Source organism: Silurus aristotelis (genome assembly GCF_946808225.1).
Source record: "Silurus aristotelis genome assembly, chromosome: 23".
Taxonomy (NCBI): domain Eukaryota; kingdom Metazoa; phylum Chordata; class Actinopteri; order Siluriformes; family Siluridae; genus Silurus; species Silurus aristotelis.
This window is the reverse complement of record NC_139596.1, coordinates 12,166,557-12,181,256: the sequence shown is the minus strand read 5'-3', so window position 1 is coordinate 12,181,256 and position 14,700 is coordinate 12,166,557. Positions and strand designations below refer to the sequence as shown.

Below are 14,700 nucleotides of genomic sequence, written 5' to 3'. Positions count from 1 at the left end.
AGAGCTTTTCAAGATTAGTAGACTTAAGGCAAAAACAAAAACTTAACATTATGGAAAGCATTAGGACACATTTAGACTGTTTTATGTTTATCATATATAATATTGCTTGATTATCTTGAAGTTTTGCTCATGAGATTTAAATATAGTTAATGTGCACTTCTAAATGTAGCACCCAGTTTCATCCAGAGTATGATATGTTCTTTTCTTGTTGCTGCAACATTAAAATACTAAAGTGATATGTAACTACAGTATGCTGAACAACAAAAGTTTAATAAAGAATGAACTGGCTGTGTTATTGGTCCACTCTCCTCTGTCTGGCTGTGGTCCCTCCATCTTCAGCAGTGTTCTCCTCCTGTGTCCTATAACAAATGTAATATAGTTTGAGTAATGTTCAGGGTGATTTTATATTCATACACCTTTTTAAGCCTTAAACAACTGCCCATACTATATATTAAAATGTCATCCTATGGATTAGACCAGTATTTTACACCAACTGTACAAAACGGTGTTCTGGCATATCATGAAATAGTGTGCGCTTCCAGTTTCATGCAATGATAGCTCTACTTCCCCTATCTTAACCATTAGAGGTGGTAAGTATCGCTATATTTGTAATCATGCGTACTTGCTGATACCTTCAACTACTTCTTGAAGCTCTAGACATCTACAATGCTACTATTGTGGTAAACAGGCCTACGGAAAGCCCCACACAGACATACAGTATATATACTCACGGAGAATGTTCATACAATCCATTCTCTGTAAACACAAAACAGTAGTGCTCAGTTTAAATCAAACAGTACATATTTGCTCAGGTATATTTGTTTTCTGTTATTTTTGGGCCTACCTGTGGTTCCAACAGGACCTTTTCGTTTGTTGCTTTGTCTCTCATAGAGCAGGATGAGAGTGACAAGGACGACAACTTCAACAGCAATTGCCACGAATGGCTTAAGCGGCTCAGTGAAGGACAAAACTTTGAGTTCCAACTGCGAATCGATGGGTTTGATGTCGAAAACTGCACTGCATATGTATGTACCTGAATCTTCCTTAGTCAAGTTCAGCAGAGTGAGTTTGGTGATATTATTGGACAAGAAGATCTTGTAGGCAGTGGGGTCAGCTGTGGCATTGATATGCTCCTGGTAATGGATGCACATGTCAGTAAATTTGATTTGTCTGTGATTTTCTCAACACATATTACATACTTAAGAACATATAATAACATGCATTGACTTTTTAATTACAACTGAATTGAACCATGCTGGATACTGGATCTGAACAACTACATTTCAAGATGGACCCATTTTTTAAAGTCAAATATATTAAATATAATAAAAGTATATATTACCCATGCATTCCTAAGTTTGTGCAATTGTACATTAGTGTAACTTGTCCAAATAATAATTTCATTTATCTGACCAGGATATTAAAATGACATTTTTCTTTTCAAAGAATATGAAGTTTGGTTGAGTTACACTCCAGAATTTCAGAAACATCACCCACATGATCACACAAGTGACTAGGAAGCTTAAAAATGAAAAATGCCACTATTATAAAAATATTAATTTGGACCAACATTTACAGAATGTATTTACCTTATAAGTATGGAAATTAATTGTAAACTCTATTTTATTTTCTCACAATTGTTTAAGAAAAAAAAGAAAATCACAGTATATTGGTCATTGTAAACCTAATTAAGTTGGTTTAAATGAACAACTCATCTAGGCAACTACAAGTCAGCATTTATGAGAATTTAGTCAAGTCATTACAGTTAAGCAAACAAATCTCAGGTTGCCAAAATCTTTCCAAATGTGCGAAGTAAGAATCCATTTTTAAAAAAATAAAAAATTAGTAAAGTATCCTGTTTACAGTATTTAGTTACTTATAATTAGATCCAAATGTATTCACTTAATGTAAAACTGTGAGATAATAGCTTTTTATTAGTTATAAAGTTACAGCGTTTATAGATAACATTTGTGAATGTGTAAAATACTTTACCCTTTCAGTGCCATTGGCTTTGTACCAATTCCATGTTTTGGGTGTTTGCTTGATTCCACAATCCAATACAACTGAATCTCCAATATAGCTCACTATGGGCCTGTTTTGCTTGTCTTTAAATGCAGGTGCTACTCAAAACAAACACAGTTTGAAATATTCGTATTTGTTTTACATTCACAGTACCTTTACTGCAGTTATGCACACTGAAAAAAAAAATAAAAAATTTTCCAATTCACCATAACATATTTGACACACTATTTGATTTTAAAGTATTTGAATTGTTTAGAGCAGAAATGACCAAATAAACAATTCTTCAGCTTTCTCAATGTATGCTGGTGAGAACAAATTGGTCCATGGCCCTCAGTTAAGTTTGATATTTGGCCCTTCATAGAAAAAAGTTTGCAGTAGAATAGCCTTTATTTGTCATATATACATTACAGTGAAATTTTTTTCTACAAATATATCTCAACTTGTTTATAAGGGTCAGAGCACAAGATCAGCCATGATACAGCACCACTGGAGTGCAGAGGGTTAAGGTCCTTGCTCAAGGGCTCAAGAGTGGCAGCCCGGTGATACCAGGAGCTTGAACCTTCCTACCTTCCAATCGGTAACCCAGCACCTTAACCACTGAGCTACCACTCTCCTGTGCACCTCTGGTTTAGAGTCCCCAATAGTACCGCTGATATAAGGAGAGTAGCTAAAAGTGGACGTTGGAATAAAAAATCATAGCTATAACATGACATTTTGCCAACATACCTTTTAAAACAAAAGTAGCTTCTTCCTTATTTTCCAAATTTCTGAAGATACACGAGTAATTTCCTAGATCACTACCCTGGATATTAAAGCTGTGAAAATAAAGTATTGTATGTAAATATTTCCCAAAAATGCTGTTGAATGGTATACAACTTTAAATATACAATATAAAACATCTGTAAATGTTGCAGATTACCTAATAATGTATATACTGTAACTATTGATCTATAACAAATATCTACACATGCCAAAAAAAAAAAAAACCCACAACATTTTTAATGGTCTCAACAATATATAGTATGCTGATGATTTTGTTTAATTATAGTAAATTCAATAAAAAAAAAATATAAAAAAAAGATTTTCTACAATCTACATTTAATAGCCTAAATTACTATTAGAATAATTTAACACAGTCCCTGAAATATTAAATGAGTTTATAATATAATCTTTATTTGTTTAATACAGTGTTATTATACCCTTGCCTATTATACCCAGAAGCTGTCAGCAGATTTGGCTTCCTCACACTTCTACAGTATCTTCATTAGTTAGTAAATTATAAATAATGGGTAATGAGTAATAAAGAGTTTAAAGAGTTAATCCACTTCATACATACCTCTTTTGGAGGAAATATTGTTCATTGTGCCTGTTAATAGTTTCTTCAGAATTTTCAATTACATTGCCATTTTTGGTCCAATAGCCTGTGATGTTTTGGGGCTTATTTGGAAAATCAGTCAGATTACACAAAAACTCTATGTTTTGGGGTTTCAGGATTTCAAGCTGTTCAACGATGACACTACTTTGACCTGTGTGTTGAAATATTGAAAACTAAGAAGCAGAATATGCCTCTAGATATCAACAACAACAATGAATAATAACAAATAATTAACCCTGAATACCAAGTTTTTACTATGATGTGTATAAAAATACAATCTATATAAAAGACTTAGTACATATTTTAGTAAAAAGTTACAATTACTAAAAGATCCAATCAGGCTCATAGAACATGAAAAAAGAAATTACCTGTATGCACTATAGTCTTACGTGTTGTAACAGCATCACTGGTCATTGGAGAGGAGGTGGTCTCTTATTTGAAAAAAATAAACAAATAAAACAAAACAGACAAAATTACATTACAAAAAAAGGTTACAGATTTTAAAGGTATAGGATTTATATTTTAGTCAAGTTAAAATAATTCATACAACAATAAATTCAATAATTGAATAAATCTAAAGGGTTTGTATATTAAATATAATTGTTTCCTTGTTTAAATAAAAATGTGAAGAATTATCCTTTACACACATTTTAACCTAAATTACATTTAGAAGGTCATAGCATTAGCTAAAACAACCTTCCCCAGTGTTTATAGACAGATAATAAATAACAAATATACCCTCAGGAAACACACAAATACTGTACCTGTGTTCACACCTAAAAAAAGCAAAACAAGTAACAAATGTAAAGCATTCATATTGCAGATTTCCATGTAACTCCTTGGAATTAGTCCAAATCGACGCATTTCAGTATGATGGGCCTGTGAGAACACAGCACCTCTGTACACCCCCCCCACACACACACACTCATACACCACTTCTCTCACTCTCAGCTCCTCCTCCCTCTCTCTCTCTCTCTCTCTCTCTCTCGCTCGCTCTCTCTGCAGCCATGGTGACTCTGCAGCAGTGGGATCTGCTTGTTTTAAATGAATCATGAGGATGGAAAGGCCAACCCCAGCTTGTATCAAATGATCCTGCAGTAAGCACACAGTCACGTAGCCTACTGCTAAGCAAAGAACACATGCATTGTGGGAGATCTGTGAGGAATAATCGTGCATAATTACAAAGTCTGTATATATTTCTTTTTTTTTTTTTTTTTTTTTAGTTTATACCCTACTCCACCAGTAACCCAAATATATTAAAGTGTTTAGAATTTTCATCTTGCAATGTTGTTTGATAAATATGAATAAATTAAGTCAAGTCAAGTCAAGTTTATTTCTATAGCGCTTTTCACAACAGACATTGTCTCAAAGCAGCTTTACAGAAATCAACAGTTAAGGTGAATGGTGTGTGTTTATCTCTGATGAGCAGCCGTGGTGACTGTGGCAAGGAAAAACTCTGTTATGAGGAAGAAACCTTAAGAGTACTTAGATTTAAAAGTGGAACCCATCCTCATTTGGGTTACAATATAAATGGCTGAATAAATCTGAATAAATCATCAGAAGAGGGGGAGTTTGGTTGATGTTTTGGCAAATGTGTTACTTCATATATTTCTTATTTAGGTTTAACTCTCCTTGGCTTCTGTAACCATATACTTGTTGTTAGATGATTAATTGTGCAACCTTCTACACCATTCTAAATTCTTTTCCGTTGCAACTAGTTTCTCTATCAGCTGTTAGTTTCACATCTCGTTTCTGCCCAAGTTGATAACAACAAAATAGTTGGAAGCCTCACCAATGGGTTCACGTGCAGCTCTTTCAAGACCTTCACAACCTTATTGTTGCAAAACATACTGATAGCATGTGTTACAGAAGGATTTAAAAACTTCCTGTTCCACTGTTGGGGCCATATTCTGAAACTGGAAAGAACATATTTACGCCATAGACCGCATGACCAGTTGCTCCTTGCAAGATTTCTGACAGAGGAGTGTCTGAATTATCAGAAGAGTTGTCTAAGAGCCAAGGACCACTTATGGTGAGCTTCAGAAAGACCTGGAATTAGCAGGTACCATCTAAAGTTTGATGCACATTTGGAAAAGCCTGTGAAATAGATTCTGGGAGAATGTATTCTGGTTGAATGTGACCAAAATGTAACTCTTTTGATGCCATAATACACACCATGTTTGAAGGACAAATGGCACTGCACATCACCCAAAAAAACACCATACCAACGGTGTATATATGTAAGTTTGGTGGTGGGAACATCATGGTGTGGGGCTTTTTCAGCATATGGTACTGGAAAATGTCATATTATTGAAGGAAGGATGAATTGAAAAATGTACCAAGACATTCTTGATAAATGTGCTGCCATCTACCAAGATGATGATGTTTCGAGGGTGGACATTTCTGCAAGACAATTATCCCAAATACACAGCCAAGGAAATTCTCAATTGGTTTTAGAGAAATAAAAATAAAGCTGCTAGAAAGGCCCAGCCAATCACCTGACTTGAATCCAATAAAAAATCTATTGAAAGATTTAAAGATCAGAGTTCATAGAAGAGGCCCACAGAATCACACCAGAGCAGTGCATGCAATTAGTTTCTCCATACAGGAGGTGTCTTGGAGCTGTCATTGCACACAAGGGCTTTTTTACAGGTATTAAATTAATTTCAGTAAGCATGTTTAATACTTTTTCCTTCTGTCATTTCACATTATTACACACAACATTTCATCATGGCACCTGTTAGTGGGTAGGGTGAACATTTTGTCCTCAAAGAAGCAGAAAAACGGGCAAGCGTAAGAATTTGAGTGAGTTTGACGAGGGCCAAATTGTGATGGCTAGACAACTGGGTCAGAATGTTTTCAAAACAGAAAGTTATTAAGACTAATCACCTTTTCTTATGATGAAAAGGCCTATTTTAGGGTGACAGCTTTATCCACAGCACACTAGTGATCACATAGTTTCGTTTAATGAGGATAAAAATTATGTGACTCATATGCCATGACCTTCAAAGTCACCAGGTCTCAACCCAACTGAAGTCCTTTTGGATAGGCGTGTTAGATGCATTTTGCCACCAGACTCATAACACTAATTAAGGGATCCTTTGTTTAAATAATAGTGTTGATCCCCCAAGTTCAAAAGACATCTAAGTCTGGTATGGCTTTTAAAAGAAACGGTACGTTAAATCAGTAGGCAAAAAACACTACTGATGCAGTTATTTATTATTATATCCAGGATTATTATTGTACCATTACAGTACTGTAGAGTTGGTCATCATTTGATTATTCTTATTGTTTTATTCTGTTGCTATCAATAATTAAATATAACTGATAAGGGTTATATAGCATCTGCAATGCAGTTATGGTTTACAACTTACCTTTAAGCAAAATCCTCTGTGAAACCCAATCATTATTTCAGCTCCATGCTTTTTTGTTGTCGTGAAATGGGTTTTACACATGCACTAATTGTCACCTATTTAAGCCTAAGTAAATGTGACAAACATTTTCAGGGAGTATTTAAATCTAGTTAACCCTATTACATGACAGTAAGGCAAAATATATATTTATTTTTTACTTAATATGTAATATTATAGGTCTGGTTAATGTTACATCCAAATAGTGTTAGCATTATACTGTATCTAAAATCGTTTTATTTACAAAACTAATCATTTTAAAAATATTCTTTTTTGTTGTCCGTTTTAATGGATACTGTAAAGAGGCTACTGCATAATACATTATATTTGATTTATAAAGTTATAGTGGCAGTTTATTCTAACTAACAAGGCCATGTGGCATCTTGCAAATCTTTTACTTCCTTTATCACAACCAACACAAACATGCATAAAAATAAATATTAGACTGGTCAAATGGTCCTTTTGTTAAATACATGAGGAAGAACTGTAAACCACATTCTAATTCAAATATAATTTAAAATGTTCTATAAAACATTGCATTCTGTAAGCAATTACATACAGTATATGAATATATGGAGAAAGGCAGGTTGGATACTTATTCCAGTTAAACAAAATACTGAACCAACATTCCACATGGACCACAGCTAATTGGAACCAACCATACAAACAAGACAAGGGGCTAAATGGTACATCCAAACTCTGTGAGCGTTATTTAGAGAGCAAATAGTCGGGTAAATAAAGAGTGTTATTTATCATCGTACCTAAATCCTGTTGAACTAAATCACAAGGCCAGAAAGGGATATCCACTTGGTGAAGAGCACCTTCGACAAGTTTTATAAGAGGCATAAGGCATTTTTTTTTTTTATCCCACTTTAAAGCTAGTTGTATACATGTAAGCTGTCCATGAACCTATTTTGCATATCTTCAATGTCTTCAGTAGCTTCAATGGGCACACTGGGTTGAAGCATGTATGGTGAATAGGAATTATCTTCATAGTGATATGCATAATCATCATGGTCAGAGTCGGCATAAGCCCCAGCGGCTCTGTGCAAGGGCTCACAGACGCGAAGAAAGGGGCTGCTAGACTGTGGGTGGTTACAGGGAATGCCATGGATGAGCAGCCGCTCAGCTACTGGGCTCGCACTCGGGCTGGTGCATGGGCTATGGGGCATTAAACATGTTTGTTGACAGCTGTTTCTCCTGGTTGGCCGGTGCAGGTCCAGCTTTGCTATTAGGGGCTTGCCGATGTTTACCTCTTTATTCCACTGTACCGGCTCATCTAAAGATTTAAATACAGCTTGCAGGCAGACAGTAAAGAACAGATTCTCCTGTGGGTTAGACAAAGAAACAATTTTTAAAAAATTTAGAACAGAGTTGTATATAGCCAACTTGCTGATTAATACATTCTTATTCAAAGAATAGATTTCAAGACACTAGGGTATTTAACTTAGTATTTATTCTCAAACACAAATCATAATCTAATCCCACCTTAAGCTTCTGTAAGGAACTGAGTCTGGTATAAAGGCAGTGCTGGGGAAGACTTCCAGAGAGCAGGTAACTTCCTGTTTCCTCTGGAGTCTCCTTATTCATCATCTTAGGGTCGAGGTCCTGCAGGAAAAGACAGAAATACGACGCCACTTTCTGTTGTCCAAACTTTCACTGCTATTGAGTTTACGACACGAAACAACATTATATATTCAAATGGAATTATCTTTTGGGGAAGAAAAAAAAATCATCCATATGCTCACTGAAAGGTTGAGGAGGTGAGCCTGACATGAGGACATGTCCTCTGGCATCTTTACAATGTTGGTATAGATGACTAGGACATTAGAGAATTCGGCTGCAAACCCCAACTTTATCTGGACGCCGCATTCAAAGTCCAGAGTCATGCTTTCTGGTAACTCTGGAGTGCAAGAAAAATAAATCGTTTATAGATTCTACAGTCTTATATAATATTTTCTGACAGCATTTCCATCACTGGTAATGCTTATTTAGGAGGAGACCTCTTGTAATTTGAGGACAGAGTTGTCAAAAATATACCGTGTGCTTTTGCCCAAAGGAGGCTGTGAGCTTGGATCACATCTGAACACTCTCCAGGGAGGATGGGATCAGTCAAGGATCGTCTCTCTGACAGGCTGCTGCGGATCTCAAGAGCCTGTTTTCCCTTCGTGGGATCAAACTGGCCCATGTCTGCAACACAGTCCAACAACACATAAAGAGTGCTAAATCGTAAGACTGCTAGTATACCAATTTTAACGTCTGATTTTGTAATATTTTGTTTTTAAAAACCATGAGTTTATCACCTAAAATGACTTGTTTTTGAATTGCTCGGGATTACTTATTTAGAAATGAACATTCAGACTGTAATGATAAGTTGTTCCCAAGGATGGGATCCAATTGTCTATACACTCAGGAGGGACGAATGACATATTCTCTCTAGCCAAACTCTAGCCAATCATAGGTGTCTGTGAAATCATGCACTTGGAAATTGTTGAACAGGGCTTTTCTCTGAGTATGGTACGCCACCCCCTGACATCAAATAAGCAAATGCAGATCGATAGCTTCACAGGTCTCGAAGAAAGCAGGTAATAGCCTTTGTAATTGGGGAAAATATTCTAGACAAAATTCAAGAGATATCCAAAAAAAAATGTAAACATCAAATTTTTTTAACAACCAAAAAATGTAATGATAAAGCTTTCTCTAAGGAAAATCTTCAGAAAAGAAGTCTCCCAGTTTCTCAACAATTTTTTTTTGTTTTACAAAATTCAGAGACAGATTAAAGACATGCTGATCAGAAAAATGTCTATTTATAGCTTCTACAATGTAAGTGACAGCAAGTGTTTGTCTAATTGATGTTCAACGATATAAAATGTAAATAAGAATGCGTAAAACTATGACGTGTCATTTGTTAATAAATAAAAAATGTCTGTAATTGTAGAGTATATTCCTGTAGTATAAAAAAATAAAACACTTTGAGGTCTAGCAGCATGTCAATCTGTAGACTATTTAGTTGTTAAAGCAAACACAGTCACACATTTCTTACATAATACATCAAATAAAAATGAAAAGTTATATACAGCAGTAGAAAATGTACAGTATATTTACATTTAATGCGTTTGACAGACACCCATATTCAGCAAAAATGCTTCAAAGTTTCAATCAATAAATATATTGAGTATACAGTATGATCTCCACACCTTCTGCTACGCTGTCCAGGAGCACAGTAATTTTTTCATCTTCCAGAAGGCGCTCTTTTAGAAACTTGATGAAGACGCCATTGGTGAGCCCGCTGGAGCTTAACTCAAAAGCTTCTGCATCTTGGCAGCTTGAGTGGTAAAATATTATTACAATTACATTGTTAGATTTAGTTAGGCAAAGATTTCTGCAATTTGGATTTTAATGTTCACAAAAACAAATACATTGTTTAATTAGTTTTAATGACACACTTACGTGGCATAACCAAATACGTTGGCTGTGACCTTGAGTATAACATTTGGCATGTCCTTATCATGAAGGTTTCTGAAAGAACATTTACAGGATAATAGGAAAAAATATGGTTTTTTTATACTAAACAGATCAAATATGGCATTTAAAAATAAGTTTCATTAAGTTAAGATTTTAACCTGGATTGTTTGTAAAAAAAAAAAAAAAAAAGTTTTATAGTTGCAGTCAATATAAATTATATATAATATTATATATACTATATATATATATATATATATATATATATATATATATATATATATATATATATATATATATATATATATATATATATATAGTAATAAAGCTTTTTATTTGCCTCAAACTTATTTTTACACAATACTACAGATTACACCTTACCTTTTTCTGCACATATCAAGAAGGAAGACATTGAGACCAGTCTCTTTTTCCTGCATCAGTTTCAGTATGCTTTGCACACATAAGCAGTTTGCTGATCGATATGGATTTGGAGCATCAACTGGTACCATGAAGCTATTTCCAAAGTTCTCATAACCATGTCCAGCATAGTACAACAAGCCTGTAAAATTAAACAAATATCTAACCATCAGTTTACCTGAACAAGCCCAATGTCCTAAGATTTATTAAACAACACTCTCACACATGTTTTACAATACATATTAAAAATGATTTATTTTTTTAGGCTGTAGTACCATAAACGCCTTTGTGCAGCAGAGACAAAAACTCCTCTACAGCATTGCGCATCTCTGACTCAGTCAGGTCCAGCAGTGAAACCACTTTGAAGTTGAGCTGGCGGAGCAGGTTGGTGAGGTCATAAACATCCACCATGGGTGCCTTCAGCTGAGGATGGTTCTGATAAGACATGTTTCCTATCAACAACGCCACTTTATCTGTGGCTGTGGCAAAAATGAATAAAATAAAAAGTGTTCAAATTGTGCAACAATCAAAAATTTTACAATTTGGATATCTAAATGTCAGGAACTTTCAGACAAATTAGCTTAAGAAAAAAAATCTATTTACAAAAGACACATGCTGTGGACTCAAATTTGATATTACTGACCGTACGGCTTCTCGAGACTGTTATCTGAAAATGAAACACAAAAAAGCAGAAATAAAAATCACTAAACATGAGCACAGGGTTAAAAGAAACAATCTATAATAGTATTAGTGAGAACACTTACACTGCCCGATGGCTATGAAATCATCTGTTAAACAACAACAACAAATTAATAAGCAATTGAAATAGATCAATATGAAATGACAAAAGATGCCACCATTAAAAGAAATGAAGCAGGAAAAGATGAACAAAATCAAACATAAATCAATCAAGGACATGCAAATTAGAAGTTTTTTGTAACTTGTTAAGAAAATTGTTACATTTTAAAGGTTAATTGAAGATGGTTTCATTGTGAGAGTAAAAAACAGGAAAGTATGAGCTATGCAAATACATCTAGATGAATGATAGTGTTCTCCAGTGTTCTGCTTTCTTATATACACAGAATATCTCGAATATATATATAATGTATGTATTTCTTAAATAATGTATACTCTTAGAAGACAGGTTTTCTGAGTAGCTAAGAATTCTTAGCTTCCCTGTTTATTCTGAAAAAATACTTCTTTCAGATGACGGACAAAACACATGCATCTAGATGTTTTTCTTTTTATAAAAGGTGTCACATTTGCATGCACTAAAAGAATAAATGAAATAGACTAGAAGCTGAAAATACCATAATATGTTGAGTACATGCACATGCACACACAAATAACTATTTCTCACCACCATATCCTGCTTTTTAAACATAGGCTCAGCTCCATAGAAGGATCTTTTATTGCTGCTACCTCCATCCCACCAGTCAGCAAAAAAATATGAAAAGGGTATTGACAAAGTTGTGACAAAAAGCATGGAATTATGTTCATGCACCAGGTGTTGATTAGAACTGGTTTTATAGATATCCAGATTCAGATTGGGTGAAGGGATTAAATGTCCAAAATCCCCAAAGAAAGAAAAGAAGGAGGGATATCATGTCTTACTAAATACCTTCAGAACATTCTGTAGCCCCTGAAAACTGGAAGCTTGTCCTTGGCCCTTTTACTTTAGAACAAGAGCAGTTACTTAAGGACTGGACTTTATGAGGTTAATGGTAGAGCTATGATATGATAGCCCCTATAGCTTTTTATAAGGCTAATATGTTTTCCTGAGCTGCCTTACCTACAAGGATGTCTACTTCATTACTCCAGGTCCGCTCATTGTTGCACGAAATTTCACAGCGATATCTTCCCTGGTGCTCCAACATCAAATATGGGATCTAATCCAACAAACAAGATTTTTTCCCAATCAACTGATTAAATATGTATTAAAACAAAGCTTTTATTTACAAAAAAAAGACAGTGTTGTGACAGAAAGCATGCGTGTATGTACATGCCCTTTAACTTATCTCTTACCCTGAGTTTCCTCTTGGTGACATTTTTTAAAGGAGCCCCGTTCCTGTACCACTGGTAATGTGGAAGCGGTTTTCCCACAGCTCCACATTCCAGATACAGAGCATCTCCCACTAGCAAAGACTGAGGCTTGGGCTGTATCACCACTCTCAGTCTTCCCTCAGAAGGAATAGACATCAACCCTTAAAAAAATAAAATAAATATATAAAATAAAAATTACTCATAAATTACTATACTGACAACTAAGGACCATATTTACCATTTGAAATATTTTTACTAAGCCTCTAAACCCAGGCACGTTATGAAATTCAATGGTGACAAAATTGCAATGTTAGATTAAATTTAGATTAGATTAGATTACATTAGATTACATTACATAACTTGCTTCAGAACATATGAAAAATCCATTTGACCAAAAAAAAAAAAAAAAAAAAGAAAAACAAAGAGGTCAATGGAATTCATGGTTCTATTTATCACAGCAAGTCTTTCAGGTCCTGAAGCAGCAAACAGCCCCAAACATCACACTACCACCACCATATTTTACTGTTGGTATGATGTTCTTTTTCTGAAATGTGGTGTTACTTTTACGCCAGACGTAATGGGACACACACCTTCCAAAAAGTTTAACATTTGTCTCATCAGTCCACAGAGTATTTTCCCAAAAGTCTTGGGGATCATCAGATGTTTTCTGGCAAAACTGAGACGAGCCTTTATATTCTTTTTGCTAAGCAGTGGTTTTCCTCCTGGGCCATTTTTGCCCAGTTGTTGTGGGGTCTTTTGTGACCTCTTGTATGAGTCGTCGCTGTGCTCTTAAGGTAATTTTTCAGTCGGCCACTCCTGGGAAGGTTCTCCACTGTTCTATGTTTTTGCCATTTGTGAATAATGGCTCTCACTGTGGTTCACTGGAGTCCCAAAGCATTAGAAATGGCTTTATAACCTTTTCCAGACTGATAGATTTTAATTACTTTCTTTTCATTTGTTTCTGATTTTCTTTGGATCTTGGCATGATTTGTAGCTTTTGAGAATCTTTTGGTTTACTTCACTTTGTCAGGCAAGTTAAGTTGTGTTAACGCATAATTAATCTGATACATGAAAGAACACTCACTGAGCCGCCACCTTCACCCATAAAGGTTATTTGTACTTAATAGTATTCTTCTGCTCTATATTATTCAGTATTATACTGTGAGGGCACTAGCAAAGAACATCTCCTAATTGTAAAAAGAAATTGAACTGCTTACCATATGCTGGTGTGACATTCAGCACATCCACCTGAACCCAGTGGCTAAACTCGAAGGAGTCACCGCAATTCACCCTGCAGATGTAAAACCCAGCATCTTGCAGCTGGACAGGAGTCAGCACAAGGTCTGAAGAGGAGCTACCAGGAACCTGAAGGCCATGAAGAACAAAAATAAAAGCCTATATTGTTTGCAAGCGTAACTGCACATTTACAATGATATAAAAGATTATAGTTAAGAAAAGGGATGAGGGATTAACAGGAAAAATCTAATAAGACAGGCTCGATCAATGCAATATTCTTGAAATTGTATGAAGCTGTATATTATCTCATTTTACTCTGCTGCTGTATTGGTAAATATTAACCTAAGGGTGTCAATGTGATTATAAATATGTGTGTAAACACGTCATAAACATGCCCAATTCTGGTATACAATGTACATTTGGTAAAGTAAAAAATTTCTCAGTTTCGTTTCGATTCAATCTCACGGATGTATTTTGATTAGTATAACAATCTAAAATCATCTGTAGTAAAATACCTCTTTTTTTGCCTTGAACCACTGATACTGCATGATTGAACCCAAAGTGGCAGCAGCATAGCAGCTGAGGCGAACGCTGTGTCCAACTATCACAGCCACGGACTGAGGCTGGATCAGGATTTGAATTCCTGTCAACATCAATTAAAAATATTAATTAAAAGAGTAAACTGTTGTTTAGTTTCACTATGATGTTTTATAAGGAAAACCTGTTAAATAAATG

At 35.0% G+C, this 14,700-nt stretch overlaps 2 protein-coding genes and 1 long non-coding RNA gene across 4 annotated transcripts in view; 1 reads left to right on the top strand and 2 right to left on the bottom strand.

Moving 5' to 3' along the window:
* Window positions 1-184: 184 nt before the first annotated feature.
* Window positions 185-4,347, bottom strand: emb (embigin). Its single transcript, XM_083526601.1, has 8 exons — window positions 4,162-4,347; window positions 3,766-3,828; window positions 3,359-3,548; window positions 2,749-2,837; window positions 1,993-2,120; window positions 845-1,133; window positions 732-756; window positions 185-359 (listed from the first exon to the last, which is right to left on the bottom strand). The coding sequence occupies exons 1-8, from the start codon at window positions 4,259-4,261 to the stop codon at window positions 293-295; spliced, it is 951 nt and encodes a 316-aa protein (XP_083382727.1). The 5' UTR covers window positions 4,262-4,347; the 3' UTR covers window positions 185-292.
* LOC310718071 lies at window positions 1,298-3,826 on the top strand. The gene is made up of 2 exons (XR_014531043.1): window positions 1,298-3,211; window positions 3,328-3,826. It is a non-coding gene; the product is annotated as an uncharacterized lncRNA (long non-coding RNA).
* A 2,836-nt stretch (window positions 4,348-7,183) lies between the features above and the next one.
* The window catches only part of malt1 (MALT paracaspase 1), an 11,268-nt gene continuing 3,751 nt past the window's right edge, over window positions 7,184-14,700 (bottom strand). Inside the window, exons 3-17 of one of the 2 annotated variants that reach the window (XM_083527568.1) lie at window positions 14,481-14,608; window positions 13,947-14,094; window positions 12,712-12,890; window positions 12,479-12,575; window positions 12,308-12,361; window positions 11,451-11,474; window positions 11,330-11,353; window positions 10,962-11,165; window positions 10,651-10,828; window positions 10,258-10,326; window positions 10,005-10,132; window positions 8,848-8,997; window positions 8,556-8,710; window positions 8,296-8,415; window positions 7,184-8,135 (exon numbers count right to left, since the gene is read on the bottom strand). In XM_083527568.1, coding sequence (XP_083383694.1) covers window positions 7,686-8,135; window positions 8,296-8,415; window positions 8,556-8,710; window positions 8,848-8,997; window positions 10,005-10,132; window positions 10,258-10,326; window positions 10,651-10,828; window positions 10,962-11,165; window positions 11,330-11,353; window positions 11,451-11,474; window positions 12,308-12,361; window positions 12,479-12,575; window positions 12,712-12,890; window positions 13,947-14,094; window positions 14,481-14,608 — 2,108 coding nt within the window. In that variant the 3' untranslated portion in view covers window positions 7,184-7,685. The remainder of the gene's footprint in view (window positions 8,136-8,295; window positions 8,416-8,555; window positions 8,711-8,847; window positions 8,998-10,004; window positions 10,133-10,257; window positions 10,327-10,650; window positions 10,829-10,961; window positions 11,166-11,329; window positions 11,354-11,450; window positions 11,475-12,307; window positions 12,362-12,478; window positions 12,576-12,711; window positions 12,891-13,946; window positions 14,095-14,480; window positions 14,609-14,700) is intronic. The other variant, XM_083527569.1, reaches the window with a different exon arrangement.

Excerpts from the sequence above, each read along its gene's own strand:
- emb (XM_083526601.1), bottom strand. The coding sequence starts at position 4,261 with ATGCGTCGATTTGGACTAATTCCAAGGAGTTACATGGAAATCTGCAAT. Across the intron at positions 2,121-2,748 it reads AGCTACTTTTGTTTTAAAAG|CACCTGCATTTAAAGACAAG; the intron begins GTATGTTGGCAA and ends TGTTTTGAGTAG. Across the intron at positions 757-844 it reads AGGTCCTGTTGGAACCACAG|AGAATGGATTGTATGAACAT; the intron begins GTAGGCCCAAAA and ends TTGTGTTTACAG.